Source organism: Equus przewalskii, chromosome 3 (assembly GCF_037783145.1).
Source record: "Equus przewalskii isolate Varuska chromosome 3, EquPr2, whole genome shotgun sequence".
Classification (NCBI taxonomy): domain Eukaryota; kingdom Metazoa; phylum Chordata; class Mammalia; order Perissodactyla; family Equidae; genus Equus; species Equus przewalskii.
In genome coordinates this window covers 49,351,973-49,371,425 of record NC_091833.1, presented here as the reverse complement: position 1 = coordinate 49,371,425, position 19,453 = coordinate 49,351,973, and the positions used below count along the sequence as shown (strand labels likewise).

General features: G+C 40.2%; 1 protein-coding gene and 1 long non-coding RNA gene across 11 annotated transcripts in view; one reads left to right on the top strand and one right to left on the bottom strand.

The window, feature by feature from the left end:
* Window positions 1-19,453, bottom strand: part of LOC103553204 (uncharacterized) — a 35,868-nt gene that overhangs the window by 10,231 nt on the left and 6,184 nt on the right. For all 3 annotated transcript variants that reach the window (XR_011538615.1, XR_011538617.1, XR_011538616.1), the window contains exon 2: window positions 7,800-7,946. This is a non-coding gene — a long non-coding RNA (uncharacterized lncRNA). The remainder of the gene's footprint in view (window positions 1-7,799; window positions 7,947-19,453) is intronic.
* Window positions 1-19,453, top strand: part of HERC6 (HECT and RLD domain containing E3 ubiquitin protein ligase family member 6) — a 77,322-nt gene that overhangs the window by 56,228 nt on the left and 1,641 nt on the right. For all 8 annotated transcript variants that reach the window (XM_070614323.1, XM_070614327.1, XM_070614324.1 and 5 more), the window contains 9 exons: window positions 3,302-3,415; window positions 3,736-3,843; window positions 7,322-7,486; window positions 9,557-9,700; window positions 12,907-13,073; window positions 14,356-14,416; window positions 14,859-14,929; window positions 18,801-18,984; window positions 19,073-19,175. In XM_070614323.1, coding sequence (XP_070470424.1) covers window positions 3,302-3,415; window positions 3,736-3,843; window positions 7,322-7,486; window positions 9,557-9,700; window positions 12,907-13,073; window positions 14,356-14,416; window positions 14,859-14,929; window positions 18,801-18,984; window positions 19,073-19,175 — 1,117 coding nt within the window. The remainder of the gene's footprint in view (window positions 1-3,301; window positions 3,416-3,735; window positions 3,844-7,321; window positions 7,487-9,556; window positions 9,701-12,906; window positions 13,074-14,355; window positions 14,417-14,858; window positions 14,930-18,800; window positions 18,985-19,072; window positions 19,176-19,453) is intronic.

Here is a 19,453-nt window from a genome sequence, read left to right as displayed (position 1 = left end):
CTTGGACCAACATCTTCCCATTTCCCGCATCCTCCAACCCCTAGTAACAACCATTCTACTCTATGTTTCTATGAGTTTGCCTTTTGTAGATCCTACATATAAGTGATATCATACAGTATTTGTCTTTCTCTGTCTTATTTCACTTAGTATAATGTCCTAAAGGTCTGTCCATGTTGTCACAAATAACAGGATTTCCTTGTTTCTCATGGCTGAATAATATTCCAGTGTATATACATACCACATCTTCTTTATCCATTCCTGTGTCCATAGATGCTTAAGTTGTTTTCCTGTCTTGGCTATTGTAAATAATGCAGCAATGAACATGGGGGTGGAGATAGCTCTTCGAGATAGTGATTTCATTTCCTTTGGATATATACCCAGAAGTGAGATTGCTGGATCATATGGTAGTTCTATTTTTAATTTTTTGAAGAGCCTCCATATTGTTTTCCATAGTGGCTGCACCAGTTTACATTCCCACCAACATACACAGGGTTCCCTTTTCTCCACATCCTCACCAACACTTATCATCTCTTGTCTTTTGAGAATAGCCATTCTGACAGGTGTGAGGTGATATCTCATTGTGGTTTTGATTTGCATTTCCCTGATGATTAGTGATGTTGAGCACCTTTTCATGTACCTGTTGGCCATCTGTACATCTTCTTTGGAAAAGTATCTGTTTAGTTCCTTTGCCCATTATTTTTAATTGGATTGTTTGGTTTTTTGCTCCATTGTATAAGTTCTGTATATATTTTGGACATTAATCCCTTATCAGATATATGATTTACAAATATTTTCTTTCTTTCCATTGGTTGCCTTTTCATTTTGTTGATTGTTTCTTTTGTTGTGCAGAAGCTTTTTAGTTTGATACAGTCCCATTTATTTATTTTTGCTTTTGTTGCTTGTGCTTCGGGTCTCATATCCAAAAAAATCATTGCCAAGACCAATGTCCAGGAGTTTTCCCCCTATGTTTTCTTCTAGGAGTTTTATGGTTTTAGATCTTATGTTTAAGTCTTTAATTCATTTCAAGTTAATTTTTCTGAGTCATGTAAGATAAGGGTCAAATTTCATTCTTTTGCATGTGGTTATCAAGTTGTCCCAACTGCATTTATTGAAGAGACTATCCTTTGCCCATTGAGTATTCTTGGCTCACTTGTCAAATATTAGTTAACCATATATGCAAGTGTTTATTTCTGGTTCTTGATTCTTTTTTTTTTTTTTTAAGGAAAATTAGCCCTGAGCTAACTGCTGCCAATCCTCCTCTTTTCTCTGAGGAAGACTGGCCCTGAGCTAACATCCATGCCCATCTTCCTCTACTTTATATGTGGTACGCCTACCACAGCATGGCGTGCCAAGCGGTGCCATGTCCGTACCCGGGATCCAAACCGGCAAACCCCGGGCCACTGAAGCAGAACATGGACACACAACTGTTGTGCCACTGGGCTGGCCCCTGGCTCTTGATTCTGTTCCATTGATCTATGTGTCTATTTTTATGCTAGTACCATACTGTTTTGATTACTATAGCTTTGTAGCATAGTTTGAAATCACGAAGTGTGATACCTCCAGCTTTGTTCTTCTTTTCAGGATTTTCACTATTTGGGGACTTTTGTAGTTCCATACAAATTTCAGGATTTTTTTTCTATTTCTGTGAAAAATGCCACTGGAATTTTGAGAGGGATTACATTGAATCTATAGGTAGCTTGAGGTAGTATGGACTTTTTAACAATAACAATCCTTCCAATCTATGAACATGCAATACCTTGCCATTTATTTGCGTTTTTTCAATTTCGTTTATCAAAGTCTTATAGTTTTCTGTATACAGATCTTTCACCTCCTTGGTTAAATTTATTCCTAAGTATTATTGTTTTTGGTGCTATTGTGAATGGCCAATTGGAGTCTTAAGAAGACAAATAAGAATCATAAGGAGTCAAATATTTTTTTAAAGTAGTATATAAAAGGGAAATGTTTGGCATAAAATAATTGGGGATTTTAAAGGTCAGAAACTTTATGAGGACTTAAGAAGATGTTTTATAATGGACATATTTCAATAAGAAAAAGTATACATCACAATCTGTAGTTTTATTGCATTTTTCATTCCTGATATTGGTTATTTGCCCTTTTTTTTGTATCAGTCTTACCAAGAAGTGTTTTGTTTTTTTTAAGACTCAACCTTTTTATTTGTTGATCTTCTCACCTATACACCTGTTTTTTTTATTTCCTTAATTTATATTCTTAGATTTCTTATTTCCTGCCTTCTGTCTCTTGGATTAATTTGATGTGACAGAGGCTTATTTAGATCATTGATTTTCTAGCACCGCTTCCTCTGGGAAGCCTTCCTGAACCCCTTAAGTCCTTTTCCAGGAACTGTATCCTTGAGGCCAGATTACTTGTTGTTTTTACCTACTAGACCATGAGTTGGCAATCTACTCTCAGGGGCAGTCTCCTGTTTTGGTAAATAAGGTTTTATTGGGGGGGCCGGCCCAGCGACATAGTAGTTAAGGTCACGCGTTCTGCTTCAGCAGCCCAGAGTTCACCAGTTCAGATCCTGTGCATGGACCTACACACTGCTCATCAAGCCATGCTGTGGCGGCGTCCCACATAGAAGAACAAGGACTTACAACTTCGATATACAACTATGCACTGGGGCTTTGGGGAGAAAAAAACAAGAGGAAGATTGGCAACAGATGTTAGCTCAGTGCCAATCTTCCTCACCAAAAAAGTTTTTATTGGGACACATCCATATGCACTTGTTGACATATTGCCTATGGCTGTTTTGTGCTACAAAATGTCAGGGTTGAACAGTTGCACAAGAGACTGTGTGGTCCCAAGCTCAAAATATCTACTATCTGGATTTAAGAGTTTGCTGACTACTATACTAGACAGTAAGCTATGTGTAAGCCAGGACAGTTTTCCGCTTATGCTTTGTCCCATGCCTGACAAATAGCAAGTGCTAAATTAATATTCATTAATTCATGGAGAAAGTGCTGAATTTGTCAAAAATACCTTGAATTTTTATGGTGCTTTTATTCTCACTATCTAGAAACTGTTTCCAGTAAACCTGTGCCCTAAGAATTGGTTTACTAATCTCCACTGCCAACATCTTATATCTTTTACAATATTTATGAAAATTGGAGACATTATAGATCAAAAAATGGAAGATTTATACAAGTCTATTTCATCATTGACAAATGTTTTGGGTTTATAGTGCTCTTTCTAATTATCTGTATAATAGCCATATATTTAAAAAGTAGATTAAATCATTTATTAATAGAAAATGAAATTCACAGGTCATATTCTCTTTAAGGTAAATAAAGCTAAATGTCTACTACCAGAAAATACTTTCAACATAAATGAGCTCTCCTATTTTTTGAACTTTTATGAAGATAGAAGAAGAGTGTTCTTAAGGGATAACAACCTGGTAAGAAGAACATTTTTACTTCTGAAAATTTTCATACTTTAAAGGGGGACACATTAGTAGTATCTCTTTGATAAACCAAGATTTGAAAATTTCCTCATGGAAATGTTGGATTTGCTAAATTAGATGATCATTGAAAACTTAAACATCTTTCACTCACAAAACAAATGCATTTTCTTAGAAATTTGTTTCTAGGTAATATGGATTCTTAAAAACAGATCCCAAAATAGTACAGAGGGAGATAATTTAAGGTGATAAGATAAAGAAATGGAGATTTTCTTTTCTTTTAATTATCAAAACTGTCATCTCTGTTTACTTTTTAGATACCTCCAGAAAATCCCAGCCCTGTTATTTTCAGCGATTTTCCATTTATCTTTAATTTTCTGTCCAAAATTAAATTATTACAAGCTGATTCCATTAGACAAATGCGGGTATGTATGCCTTACTTTTTTTTATTATGTAACATTTCAAACATATACAAAATAGAGATAAAGGTGTAATGAATGCCATCATAAAGTTTCAGCAGTCATCAACATTTTGCCACACTTTCTTCATTTATCACTTTTGTTGTTTTTGTAGTTGTTACTATTTGTGCTGAAGTATTTTAAAGCAAATCCCAGGCCTAATTTCTTTTCACTTCTCCATACTTCAATGCATTATTTCTGGTTGCTTCACTCTTGTTCATGCTGAGATTCGTCAGTGGGTTCAGGTGGTGACCACGTGATTCTTCCACTGTAGTGTCTCCCATCAACCTTTTATTTAATAATTTCATCCACTGTTTTGCTTAAATTTTGCAAAATGATGATATTTCTAATCTTATCATTCCTTCCAAAGTTACTACCTGGAATTCTGTAAAGAAGAACTCTTCCTCATCAGTCAGGACCATTTGGTTACCTTGAAAAATCAATCATATAATCAGGAAAGCTGAATGAGGCGTAATCCTTTTAAATTATTCAGTGTTGCCAAATCACTGTACCTAGAAGTTGTACCAATTTATGGTACTACCAGCAATGTATGAAATGCCCCTTTCACACACTCTCACCAATGCAGAGCTTTACCAAGCTTTGTGATCGTTTCCTGTTTGAATGGGTTAATCATGATACTTGAGTTTAATTTTAATAGCGTTTCTCATTATTATATAATGCCTGAGTCCTCAATTTTTAAAGATAATATTGTTTTCCTACTATGGGCAATACTGAAACATCTAGTAACTGCTCTCTCCCTCTCCCTTCCCTCTCTGCCTCAATCCAGGGTTAGTTACTCTGTGTTCTTAGCTTTAGGCTTTAGATTTTCATATCTGCTTAAATTAGGAAGTCCCCACTGATACTCTTTTATTCCCAGAGAATGCCTGTGAGTCAGTCAGTTAGTTTATTCTGTTTTCCCCTGACTCTCCCTTCTCCTCCTTTTCTGGCAGTTGTATTATTCCCACATAACATTTACATGCTATTTTGTCTGTCTTATCACCATCAGCCTTAGTTCTCAGTTAAGTATATATAATGCTCACCCCACCCCAGACATTATACTAAAGATGTTCCAAACGTTTTTTGATTGCTGAGGCTTGTTTTCTAGGCCATTCCTCAGGAAGGCTTCATATATATTCAACTATGATGTTTATACTTTAAAGATTCACAGGAATCAGAAATCATACCCATTACTTTTATTAATAATTCAAAGGATACAGGCCATCTAGGTGAAACATGGAGAAGTCTTGGACATGACATGCACGAAAGGAGCCATAAAACATTTCCGTTTTATATCCTACTAATTATATAGCTTACATGACATTTTCCAATGAGTCATGCCCCATAAATCCATAAATTCCAGTTTAATTTATAATGAGCAACCTAGACGAACAAGTCCCTCCTGCTAAAGCGTTCGTAGATGAGGACTCTCCTACTAGTTGTGGTTATTACTGTCTGTCATCAGCGTGTTTACAAGGAGATTTGACTGGGTCATCTCTTCTTTTGTTTCCCAGCCACCTCTTTCTTTTTATTTTCCTAACATCCCTGGTAACGGGAGCAAATAGATTGAGTCCTTCCTTCTCAAACCTAACTTCCCCTTAAGTTTCCTTTAAACAAGCTCTTCCCTTTCTCGTATTTTCTTCTATAGCAGTGTTCCCTCTAACCTGTCTGCTCTGTTAGTGAGGGTTGTGTGGATGGTGGACCCAGGCAGGCTGCATATCATGAAGGTTTGGGAAAGGATTGAGGACAAGAAAACTTTTAGTTGTAGTTGTCATGTGTGAAGTTAGAAGGCTTACTCCAGAGTCCTGTCCTCTGAAGGAGAGAGGATAGACATAGTCAAAATCGTAAGCTCCAAACTGGATCCCCAATCCAAATGCATCAATGCAGAAAGCCAAAACAAGATATGGAGAGTGGGAGTAGAGAAACTGGAAAATAAGATGCAGGTTTCCAGTCCAGTTCTTGGTCAGGTGAGAGAAGGCAGGCGTGCAGCAGGCCACATACACCTCTCCCTGCTATAGCCAGTGGAGGACATTGCTGGCCACTTCATCACTCTGAGCCGCGAGACATGCTGCTCAGCAGTCAGTATTACTAAAGTGTCCCAGAGCTGCACTCCTGGGCCACAGGAATTGCTGACCCATCACCAGGAAGGACCAGAAATGGCACTTGTTCCGTCTGCCTACAAACCTGGAGCTTCTTTACAAGAAACCTGTTAAGGAAAAACCAGAAGAATCTAGTGGAATCCCATATAAATTTGTCAGTATATAGTGGCAGCAGAGATCTGGAACTGGGCTTTCCCAAGCCCAGAGCCACATGCACACTTCTCTGAGATGCTTGTAGAGTCCTAATACAGCAACCACACCCAGCCTGGAAACCTGGAAGCGGATAGCTATTATCCACCTGTCTTACTGTCACGATTGTGGGATAGGCCCTAAGAGGGCTGCATTGGCTTGTGAGTCCTGAATATTCCTTTTTGTTTTTTAATTATTTTTTTTTTTATTTTTAAAGACTTTAGTTTTCCTCTTTCTCCCAAAGCCCCCCAGTACATAGTTGTGTATTTTTAGTTGAGTCCTTCTAGTTGTGGCATGTGGGACGCTGCCTCAGCATGGCTTGATGAGCGGTGCCATGTCCGCGCCCAGGATTCAAACTGGCGAAACCCTTGGCCACCAAAGCAGAGTGTGCAAACTTAACCACTCGGCCATAGGGCCGGCCCCTGAATATTCCTTTCTTATCCTTGTGATGGAGCAGAAGCCCTGGAGGAGTGTAAAAGGTCAAAGCAAGAGAGAAAGTCCAACACTAGATTTCCAGTCCAACGGAGTTTAGCAGAAAGAAGCTCGAGGACAAAAGTAGTGAGGAAATGTTGAGAATTCAGAAAAGCTAAACAGAAGTACGATGTGGGTGACTGAGAACAATGCTAGGTCCAAGATGAGGCCACCGGTGGCATATTTCTGGGGATCTCCCATGCAGATTCAGGATATGGATCATAGTTATTTGAAGGAGAAGAGGGGATCTTCTCTGAGCAAGTCTTTCCTCTAGTCTTTTTCCCATATCCACATTATCCCTGAGCTCCTAAACTGCCCTTATATTCTTGAGGATTGTGGTGCTAACACTCTGCTTCTTAAGTCTGATGGTGGATGAATGTCTTAGCAGCTTGGAATACCACTATTGCCTTTAAGGATCATGTTTACTGTAATAAGTGATCTGAGATAGCTTCTAATTACTTAGCTGTACATCAATGGTGACTGATCCCTTGTACACAATTCCTAGGCACCATAGTGTCACAGATCCTATGATCTCTTTATCCATGATACCCTTTTCCTTAAATAATTACAATACGAGTATAAATAGCAATGGCAGGCGTAAGTGTATGGCTATCCAAAATATGTTTATTTGAAATGGTAAATACTTCCTAATATTGCTATGAGCGTTCTTAAAATATTTCTTTTTCTAGAATGCAACAGAAAGTGCATACTTGGGGCAAACGATTCGGCAAGGAGAGGATGAATTCCCTCCATCACCTACGTTTATACTTAAAGTCAGACGAAGTCACCTAGTTGAAGATGCCTTGCGTCAGTTAAGCCAAGCTGAAGTTACTGACCTCCGGAAACAATTAGTGGTACAGTAAAACATCTCATTGGACATTTTTACTAATGTGGGAGGGAAACATTTATATAACGTAGCAAAGAAGAGCCTGCATTTGCAACTATAGTTATCAGCCTTATGGCTTCCAGAATTCCTCGCTTACCCTTCAGAGAAAAGCAATGGGATGCTTAACTGAACACTGGCGTTATGAGTTAACTATTACTTACCTATGGCTACAAAAATGCTGCGTAATGAACCATCCCAAAGCTTAATGACTTAAAATAACAATAATTTATATTACAGATCTACAATTTAGCTGAGGGTCTACTTATATAGGTTGAACTCACCTGGGTAACTTCGCAGATTTTGTCTGCGCTTGTTTACATATTTGGGAGTTGGCTGGGGATTGGCTTGATGGAGGCTGGGCCTGGCTGGGGCAGTTTGTCTCTGCTTCCTGTGTTTCTCGTCTTCTTCCTGAGACTGGCAAGCATGTTCTTCTCACAGCAATGCCAGAGGTACAAGACAGAAAGCCCAGTTACACAAGAAACATTACTTTAGTCAAAGCAAGTCACATGGCTGAATCCAAGTCAGGGGCTGGCAAAATATATTCAGCCTCTTTAATGGGAGGAAGTGCAAAGTCACATGCAAAAGACATGGATCCAGGAGGGGTGAGGAATTTGGCCTATAAATGTCAGCAAGCAGCAGGTGGAACAGATACTCTTTCTACATTTTGGCTCTAGTTTTAGTCACAGACCTTCTACCATATTGGTTTCAAATCTAGCCATCCTTTACCTCACCCTTTGGGTGCCTCACCTATAGGTTTTTGTTGTGTGGTACCTCAGATCATTTGTCCTATTGAGACCATAGAATAATGACTAACTCTGTAGGTAGGAGCTGGAGTCTGTCCAGAAGGAAGTGGATTTTCCTGATATTAGCCATTAGGGAAAGAGTTAGGTTCTCAGAGAAGAAACCAGAACCTGGAGGGTGGGGGCTGAGACAGGAGAGGGATATTTCCCACAACGGGACTCCAATGGAAAACAAAGAAACTATGTTATAAGCCAGATTTTCTACTTGTATGTCTCCCCCTCTATCTACTTTCCTTTAAATTTGATTATGAGGAAATCAGTAGAAAATGATACCACCTACAGGAGATGACAAAGAGGTAAGAGGGTAAACTTCAAGACAGATCCAATCAAAACACCGAACCAAGGCAAGGTTGTCAAGGTCCGTCATGAGTGGATCCTGACCATGGCGAAGGCAGACTTGCTGGTGTAAATAAGCAGAAATAAGAAAATTGGAGGTACGCTTAATTTGTTATTGGGGCATCCTGATGGAATGTGAGGCAAGTCCTTGGAAATGATGGTCTGTGGCCAAGGAGTTGGTTGATCAAAGTGGCATTAGATCTTCCAGGCAAAGAAGGGACAGAGAGAACTCTTTATGAAGCTTAGTGATATTTAAATTAAAAAGATAAAAAGAAATTAGCCAGAAAAGGAAGTAGAGAAGGAGTCATTGGGGAGGTCAGAGGAAAACCAGGATAGTACTAGCTCACAAAGTCCAAAGGTGGACTTCAGAAAAGCGGGACTAGTCAATATTGGTTTCCCTCCAAAGGATATGGGCAGTCGGTCTGATGGTTCCTGCACAGGTGCCCTGCCCAGGCTGACTGGGAGGGCTGCTTATCAGAAGGCCTAATGAGGACAGAGGCAGGAGAAACCAAATGGTTGTTGACTGGAGCCAAGGTTGCAAAATCTGAATGATGAAACGAAGACACACAACCAGATAGAAGAATTGGGAGTTTAGTGGCCCAGGGGTTTGAGGCACATCAAAGTTTGCTTCAAGACGCTGGTCAATATAATTGGTGAATGCTAAGTCTTGCTAGCGTCCCCCTTCACTTGGTTCATGGGGCATGCACTCGCTATACAATAATCTAACGATAAATAGGTTCATGGCATGCTGTTCAGTAGCACTGAGAGAGAACAGATTGCAGTGAGGTAAGGTGTGTGGGATTCTGGGAATTCTGGTGACTGCAGGAGGTTTGAAACTTTCCCATAAAGATCAAGACATTATATTTTACATCTGGACCTGGGAGTGTGTTCTCTTTCCTCAGATTGAATTTATTAAAGAAATTCGTCCTGAGAGTGGAGGGGTAAAGTCCGAGTTCTTCCACTGTATATTTGAAGAGATGACCAAGACAGAGTATGGAATGTTCATATATCCCGAAAAGGGTTCCTGCATGTGGTTTCCTGCCAACGTAAGTCTTTATTTTCTTATGGTTTTTCAGAACAGAAAAAGTATACTATATACTGCAACATGAAAACCATACATAATAATGTAAAATTAGGTCATATATAGTCTAGCTACTCAAAATATAGTGCACAGAGTAGCAGCTCCACTGTCATCTGGGAGCTGTTCGAAAAGCAGAGTCTCAGGCACTGCCCCGGATCAGAACATGTGTTTTATAAGATCCCCGGTGATTCATATGCACATTAAATTTTTAAGCAGCTTTAATGAAGTATACCTGAGATACAATAAATTGCACATATTCAAAGTGTCCAATTTGATAAGTTTTGGTGTACATATGTATATACCCATGAAACTGTCACCATAATCAAGATAATGAACATATCCATCATCCCCCAAAGTTTCCTCGTGTCCCTTTCTAGCCCTTCTCCTCCCCTGCTTCTACTCCTCCCCTGCCCCCTGCACAGGCAACCACTGATCTGAGTTCTGTCACTCTAGAGTGGTTTGAATTTTCCTAGAATTTTACATCAATGGAATCATAAGTAGTCTTTATGTCAGTCCTGTTTTGCGCAGCGTAATTCTGTTGAGACTCACGCGTGTTGCTGCATGCAGCATAGTTCATTCCCTTTCTTAGCTGAGCAGTATTCCATTGTATGGACGTACTACACTTCACTTATCTAGTCTCTACTGATGGAGATTTGGGGGGTTTCCTAAATTGTGAGAAGCAGTAAACTAGAGTGTTTCAAATTAGGAGAGAAATTATTCCTAGAATCCTAGAGATAATCACTAATTCTAATAAGGCGAGTCATTTCTGTAATGATTATATTTTTATAAAGATCCTCGAAATGTAAACATTTTCTTAAAGTAACAAAAAACTTGTCTTCATTTCTCTATTGGTAACACAGAGCCAATAATTCTAAACGGAATCACACGTGGAGCTTCAATTTGTTGATCCCCTTTCCCATAAACTTTCTCATAAAAACTTCCAAAGGGTGGAGGTTTGGAACCCAAAAAGGACAGGGAAGAGGAGGAGAAAGATGAATGCGTGTGAAAAAATACTGAAAGAAGGGCCAGGCCATAGCCGATCGGTTAAGTTCATGCGCTCCGCTTCGGCGGCCCAGGGTTTCACTGGTTCAGATCCTGGGCCCGGACATGGCACCGCTCGTCAAGCCACGCTGAGGCGGCGTCCCACACAGCAGAACTAGAAGGACCCACAACTAGAATATACAACTATGTACTGGGGGACTTTGGGGAGAAGGAAAAAAAAAGAGGAAGCCTGGCAACAGATGTTAGCTCAGGGCCAGTCTTTAATTTTAAAACAAATATTCAAAGGTGTTTTGTATCTTTTTGAGAAAGAATGAACCTCTAAAAGACAGGAATGGCCAAGGTGTGCCAGGAGTAGGATTTTTAGCAGTCAATCAACAAGCACTTATTGAGTGGCCCAGAGTCATGCATCTGCTAACAGCGAGGCTGGCGCTGGAATCGAAATCTGAGAATCCTCCCACATTGTTTTAAATATTGTGGGGGATTCAAATTAGTATACAACACAATCCCTTTGCTCTTGAAACTTTTTTATGCATGTAGATGGAGCAATAAGACTAAAACACAGGGAACTTGAGCATTGGTTCTTAACGATGGATTGCTGCCTTCATGTGTAACAGTTATTGAGAGGCATGGTAGGGTGGGGAAAGAAGCCCTGATGTGGGATTAGAAGCCCAAAGTTCTCATCTTTAGTGATGGTGGATGTCATTTCGCTTCTCTGAGTTTTCAGTGTCCTCACCTATAAAACGGATGTCATCATTTCTGCTCTGCCTGCTTTCCGGGGCTCTTGTGAGAATAAAGCAAGATGAGGCCTATGAAAGTGTGAAAGTGCCAGGAGAACTTTAGGGACTGTACAAATTTCAGGCATTCTTTAATTAGGACAGAAAGAAATCAAGGGGGATTGAACGTGATTGGAGAAAGTGTCACGGAAAAGTGGAGACCACAGGTTGATGTTGAAGGACAGGGGCTAAATAGGGCAAAGAGATGCAAGTGGAGGATGGAGAGGGGAAAATTAAACCTGACATTAACTCTGTGAGGTAGGTGCTATGTCCTCATTTTACGGATAAATGAACTGAGGCTCAGAGAGATTAAATAAACTGTCCAAGGACATTCAGCTAGCAAGTGACCAAGCCAGGAGAGGAACTCAGGACTGTCCGACCCCAGAGCCCCTACTCTTAAGCACTGTGCTATGCTGCTGGAGGGAACACACAGAGACAAAAGTCTGATTCGCATATGGCTCCGTGAAGAGACAAAATCAACTAGAACCATGGGACACATTACAAATACAGGCAAGAAGACTGATTAGGTTTGAGGAGGCCACCTTTATAGAGTCCATCTATTGTACTTTTAATTCATTTTCAAAATTCAAATGCATTTTTAATATTTATCCTCACAGTTACTCTAAGAAGTAAACAGGGTGAGTAGATGGAGGCACAGACTATTATGTCAGTGGCCCAAAGTCATGCACCTGCTAACAGCAAGGCTGGCACTGGAATGGAAATCTTAGAATTTTCAGGCTAGTGATCTCCTGGCTGGCTGTGGTGATGGCCTGGCCAGCTGTGGCCAGTGTTTTCCCTCATCTGGGACTACAAAGTGCAGAGGACAGTGAAGCCAATTTCGTCAGGACTCTTTCCTTCTTTCTTCCACCCACCTCCACGGTCAGCAGCCTCAGTCCCCGTTCCCTGACCCATATGCTTGTCCCTGTAAGCACACCGAGCTTGAGGGCTGTATTGCCCAAGGGGACACCATGCATCTGACACACATGCGACATGCCTGACACCCACTGAAAGTGTGGATAAAGTGCGCCCTTCCTTCCGCAGTGTCGTTTTTCTACATGAACATGAAGAGAGAGACTATAAAATTAAATAGTGAAAACCTTGGCTTATAAGGTCATCTGAGCTTATTTTTTTATATTCTAGATATGCTGTTAGTAACAAAAAGTAAATTCATTTATTTAATATTTGCGACTATTAATTTATATTTTAACTTATGGAAGAAATTTAAATTGTATTATAGCCTATGTAAGAACCTTAAATTTTTATTTTCCTGAACCCATTTTGTTTCTAATTTGTGACTTTTAGAAAAGGGGACCAAAAACTTTTTTTTACTTATCTGTCCCTTTGGATTACTGATTCTTTCCAATACATTATGGATTTTTTTATTCTCCTTTTCCAGCCTAAATTTGAGGAGAAGAGCTATTTCCTCTTTGGGATGCTGTGTGGACTCTCCCTATACAATTTCAATGTTGTCAATCTTTCTTTCCCGCTGGCTCTGTTTAAGAAACTTCTGGACCAAAAGCCATCATTGGAAGATTTCAAAGAACTCAGTCCTCTTTGGGGAAAGTAAGTAAATGCTTTTTCAGGACTATATCTGGTAAGTCTCAGTTATTTAGGCATAAATGATGTTACACACACACACACATACACACACACACAGATACACACATAGACACCACACAAGGTCTTCAGTTTCAATAAATGTGTGCTCTTTAGATGAATGTGAATTTTAGCATAACTTATAAACAAGTAAACCTTCAAAATGGAGAAAAGCCAAATGCTCCTCTAAGTATCTACCAGTACAATAAACTGAGCTCTGGCCTGGCCTCTTGACTTTATCCAGATGGAAACAGTTGCTTTGGGCAGTCCATAGTATTCTTAATGAGAATCAGGCATGCTATGTTTATTTTAAATAAATCATATTTAATTTATTTAAATACATCAGCATGTCATCAACTGAATTTTTCAGGGATTGAAAAATACTTCTTGTAAGTTAAAAGGCAAACTATATCCTGTGAGGAAAATACTAGCAACATATACGATAGACAAAGGATTAGTATCCCGGATGTATACATATATATGTGAGTGTGTATCACCACACATATAAATATATATGGCTGTATCTGTGGGTATGTGTATGTATATATATAGCTAATCAAAAAATGAAAATACGCTCAACCTTACTAGTAACTGAGGAAATACAAATGAAAATGAGATGTCATTTTTCTGCTTACAGATTGACAACTGTTACAAAGTTTTTAATAAAATATAGAGTTGGCAACAGATTGGGGACAAGGATTCTCTCTTCATATACTATTAGTAGAAGAATAAACTGGCTAGATTCACCCTTGATGCCCTGCCAGTCTAGAGCAGGGTTTCTCAATGTTGGCAGTATTGACATTTTGGAGTGGATGAGTCTTTGTTGTGGAAGGCTGTCCTGGGCATCATAGGGATGTCTGGCAGTATATGGGGTCGCTACCCACTAGATGCCTGTAGCAACCTTCCTGTCAAGATGCCATCTTGACCACCAAAGATGTCTCCAGATTTTGCCAGATGTCCCCTGGGGGGCAACATCACCCCTGGTCGAGAATCACTGGTCCAGAGGAAGGGGCTCCTTTCTGTAATTTCCACCAAGACACAGCAACGTCTACGTATTGGCGGTGGTTCAACCAGTCAAACTCTAAATAGAGGTTAACTCTAGGAAGCTGGAGTGGGAGGACGGAGGAGAGAAAACTTACATGGCATTTTATACATTTCTGTATTGTCTAAACTTTTTTCCATTGAACATTACTTCTGACATTTTATAAGATCAATAAGCACAATTTTTTAAACCCAAATTTTTTATCAGGAATTTGCAAGAAATTCTAAATGATCAGTCTGACATTGGAGAAGATTACATATATTTTTCTGTGAGTACTAATGAAAGCCAGATTATAAAATTACCTTTAATTTGTTTTTTTAAAATAATTTTTATTATAGTATCTTAAATATGGGATTCCTTTTTTGAAGAGTATTTTACTTCTGTACTGTAAGACTTTCCCCACCTGCTCCTCATTTGATATCTTATGTCTATATACTCTCAAATAAAGTGAAAACAGAGCAATTATTCAATCCGTATGAATTCATGTAAACAACTAAATGGAATGATGTATGCTTAAAAGCAGTGTACAGCAGATACTAGGGTAGGTTTTTTATTTTTAAATGTATTTAAAAGGCTGAACTCCACAAATAATTCTTTAGCTCCCAGTTATTTAAAACTTTATAGGGAAGAATGTACTGGCAATAACGGTATTATGGTTGATTATTCAGCCTTTCTCTCATGTTTGGTACCTGAATACATTTTGGTTACAGATACACTGGGACCACAATGATGTTGATCTAATTCCAGACGGGATCTCTGTACTTGTGAACCAAAACAACAAGTAAGTTTGAGACCTAGGATATCTGCTTTGAATTACAGAAAATGTTTCTATTCTTATACTTTATAAATGTATTTCAGCTTCTCAGATGATCGTTTAGCTCCCCAGCTTTTACAAAGATAAAAAGGTTACGGGGTGACACAGGGGGAGACAGGAGTCAGGATTAAACATTTCCTTTGCAGCACTTTTCACTAGTTATTCATTTAACAATTAGTTTTGAGTCCCTATTCTGTACCAGACTCTATTCTAGGGGCCAGGGATACAGCAGTGAAAAAGCCAGACAAAATCTGGAGCTTAAATTCCTGTGGGGCAGAAAGACAATACACAGATAAATTATTATGTAATAGAATGTCAGGTAAGGATGAGCACTCTGAAGAAAATTAAAACCAATTAAGAGACTGAAGGGGTTGGCCCAGTGGTGCAGCAGTTAGTTCGCACGTTCCACTTCAGCAGCCCGAGGTTCACCAGTTCGGATCCTGGATGCAGACATGGCACCACTTGGCAAGCCATGCTCTGGTAGGTGTCCCACATATAAAGTAGAGGAAGATGGGCACGGATGTTAGCTCAGGGCCAGTGTTCCTCAGCAAAAAGAGGAGGACTGGCAGCAGATGTTAGCTTAGGGCTAATCTTCCTCAAAAACAAACAAACAAAAAGAGACTAGAGAGTTATAAGTATGCTGGAGTCAGCTCGTACTAGCTTGTGAGAGCCAAGTGTTAAATTTTCAGAAACACTGTAGCTCGAAATCAATCGTGGTAGAAATATTTACACCACAGAAATTGGCAAATGCTGCAAGTGAGAGTTCCCTCTTCTTCTCTCTCCTTTTGAGAGAGCTGGCTGTTCAACATGTACCAGCACATCACTGGTTACAGGGGGAGGACAGAGAGGGGAAGAAATTTTTCCTTCCCCTTTCTAAATTTTTCTGGCTGGTCTAAGAATGAAATTGAGAAATGGATTTGGAGGGTAATAATAATAATAAAAAGGATTAAATTGACATGAGACAGATTAACAGGAGAAAATCAAATTTAATTAGGTACACACGGGAACCTCAAAGATATGAGGCTCCCTGGCAGTCAGGCAGCCAAGGCTTATATGCCATCCAGAGCTAAGGAGAAAGGGGTGGGGGTTTGGGGCTTCAAAGGGAAGGAAGATAATTCACAGAAAGATGGGAAGAGCAAGTGTTTGGTAAACAAATGTTTGCCATGCTCTGCAGAGACAATGGGACACAGAAAGCACTTTCATCAAACAGGCCCTGCTAAGTTGCCCCCAGTCGACCACACCTGGCTCATATTCTTTGCAGATATTCTTGGTGATAGCTCTTCTTCCTGGAACAGGCCCTTTATCTAAATTCTTTTAGGCAGTTAAGGAGGTAAAAGCTCTTCCTGAGTCTTTTGTTTCTTAAAAATGATCAGCCTAAAATAACCCTCATGCCAAAGAGACACATTCTGGGGTGGCAAATTCTGCTCCCCTACAGGTTGATTTAGATGGGATAGTCGAGGAAGGATGCTCGGAAGGTGGGAGACCATCGAGTTTCTGGTGGATCTCTGGTAGAAATACCTCCAGTAGTAACCCTGCCATCAGGAAATTCATCATGCAGTGGAGAAGACAGAGACTTTGGAGAAATAATTTTCACACAGTGACGTTGTAAGAGGGGAGAGAGAGAGGAACTGAGGCCCAACCCTGAGAAAGTCATGTTCATACTGAACTCTGATGAATGATAGAAGTTGCCAGGTAAGAGGAAACACTTCATGCTATGGCCTAATTACAAAAGAAACAGTGAGGCTGGTGAGCTGAAGGTCAGTATGGCCAGAGATTTGAATGCAAATAGGAAGAGGCCGCTGAGTAGGGCAAGGGTCAGATCGTGGAGGGCTTTCTGATCTTGCTAAGGAGGTTTGGAGTTTACCCTAAGGGCAGTGGGAAGCCTTTGAAGATTTTAAGCAGGACATATTCAGATTAGTGATACTGGCTCAACACAAGGTTGACATACAGGAAGCCATATCATAGAAAAGAAACCATATTGTCACTTTGAATGACCTCTGATTAACTAACCCAGACATGCTCTGTAGATTTTATGGCCCCTCCCAGCTGCTGTAAGTTGACAACTTTGTTCTTTCGAGTTCCTTAGGAATGTGATGACCTCCAGGCAGAGTCTATGCTGATAGACATCATCAATGACAACTGAAAGATCAGGGTATAAGGCATTGCTCCAGTCTCTGATATCGAGTAAAACAAAAGACTGTCAGGAACTAAGACCAGATATCTAGCCCCTCCTGGAGATCAGATGGAGGCCCCACTGGGATTAGGTCTGTTTTTCAGGGACTGTTAAAATTTGGGTTGTCTATACTTCTTATCCTTCCGGTCTGATACTTGATTATAAAGTGTGCCCTTAGATGTTGTTCCCAAACTGTTGAGCAAGGTACAAAATTCTAATAATGCAAAATCTCAACCTAAAGGTGGGAGCAAGAGAATATTTCCAAATGAGTGCTAAATGGTTTCATTCCTCTAACCCAGCTCTACGCCCCAGTTCAGCAGGAAGTAGCCAGATGGGTCGCTGCCCCAAACCCTCAAGAATAAGGAATGACCAAAGTATAGGGCGGTTAAAACCAGCAAACACTTAGCCATTGATGAGTAAATAGCTAGGAACTAGTTTTTTTTCCTGTTTCCAATTACTGATTATAGCTTTTAGCTGTTTAATCCACCCATTGTTAACTGTGCTGTTTAGGCAATATGCTGTCTGACTCCCGCTAGACTGCTAGACATAACATCTTCCTGGAGCCTAGGTCACCATGGTAATGGGCATGTGAGCTGTTTTTCAGGAATTAGAACCTGTTGTCCACTTCAGGCCAGTTAAGACCACCAGTTCATCAACTGGGCCCATGCACATATCTGATGAGAGACCTTTTGATGTCAGGAGGCTAAAGACTCCACCCTCAGATCATGTTAATGCTACCATTTTGTGAACACACGAGTCTGACTGCCCTTGCACAGATCATCAGTTACCTCACCTCTCCTCACCTCCCATCACCTTACCTCACCTCTCCTCACCTCCCATCACCTTACCTCACCTCTCCTCACCTCCCATCACCTTACCTCACCTCTCCTCACCTCCAATCACCTTACCTCACCTCTCCTCACCTCCCATCACCTTACCTCACCTCTCCTCACCTCCCATCACCTTACCTCACCCCTCCTCACCTCCCATCACCTTACCTCACCTCTCCTCACCTCCCATCACCTTACCTCACCTCTCCTCACCTCCCATCACCTTACCTCACCTCTCCTCACCTCCCATCACCTTACCTCACCTCTCCTCACCTCCCATCACCTTACCTCACCTCTCCTCACCTCCCATCACCTTACCTCACCTCTCCTCACCTCCCATCACCTTACCTCACCTCTCCTCACCTCCAATCACCTCTCTCCACATTTCAGACCACCTTGCCCCCCTACCCCATAAATATCCCTGAGTCCCCATTTTCAGGGAAGTGGATTTGAGACTCAAGCTCTCACTTCCTCACGTGGCTGCCTTGTGATTAAACCCTCTCTCTGCTGCACTCTTGTCGTCTCGGTGTTTGGCTTTCCGGGTGGTGGGCAAAAACGAACCTGGTGTGGTAACCTTAGTGTTTCTAAAATACCATCCTGACTGAAGTGAAGAAAATGGGAGCAAACCAAAGTCTTAATCCTTCTGCTGTATTCTCCAACGTTCCTTTTTCTAGCTGACCAGATGATTTTATATCCCTGCGTAGTACAGGGTTGTGTACTATGCAGAAGTAACTTACTTTTTTCTCAATAAAAATGGTAAAAAGGGCAAAGTAGAGACTATTTTAGTCACTGGCAAAGTATGTTAATGGCCTTTTTTTTTTTCACTTCCCTCAAGGAAAGACTATGTTTCTAAGTGTGTTGATTATGTTTTCAACACGTCTGTAAAGGCAGTTTATGAGGAATTTCAGAGAGGGTTTTATAAAGTCTGTGACAAGGAGATACTTCGACATTTCCAGCCTGAAGAACTAATGACAGCAATAGTTGGAAATACTGATTATGACTGGGAACAGTTTGAAAAGGTAGGTGATAACTAACGTGCCCCCCGTTCTTCCAAACAACTTCTATACATTCCCCCTAAAAACAATTTTTCTCCCTCTTTTTCTCAAGAATTCAAAATATACTCTACCCTACCACAAATCACATCGTACCATAGTGATGTTTTGGAAAGCTTTTCATGCATTAACGTTGGAGGAAAAGAAAAAATTCCTTTGTAAGTATTATTTATAAATGCATCTATAGTTACTCATCTTTTTAAAAGATAAATGTCTTATTTGGGATGAAGTCATTATTCATGGTGGGTCACACATGTTAATAGCAAAGCAAGGATTAGAACCCAGGTTTCTTGACTTGTAGACCAGTGTTCTTTCTATGACATAAGCCTGTGTCCTCTTTTTTAAAAAATGATAATAATAATAAAGATATTGCCATTTTACTACTGTCTCCACACTGACTCTAATCCCACCTCCAATTTTAGTTTGTATCTTCTTT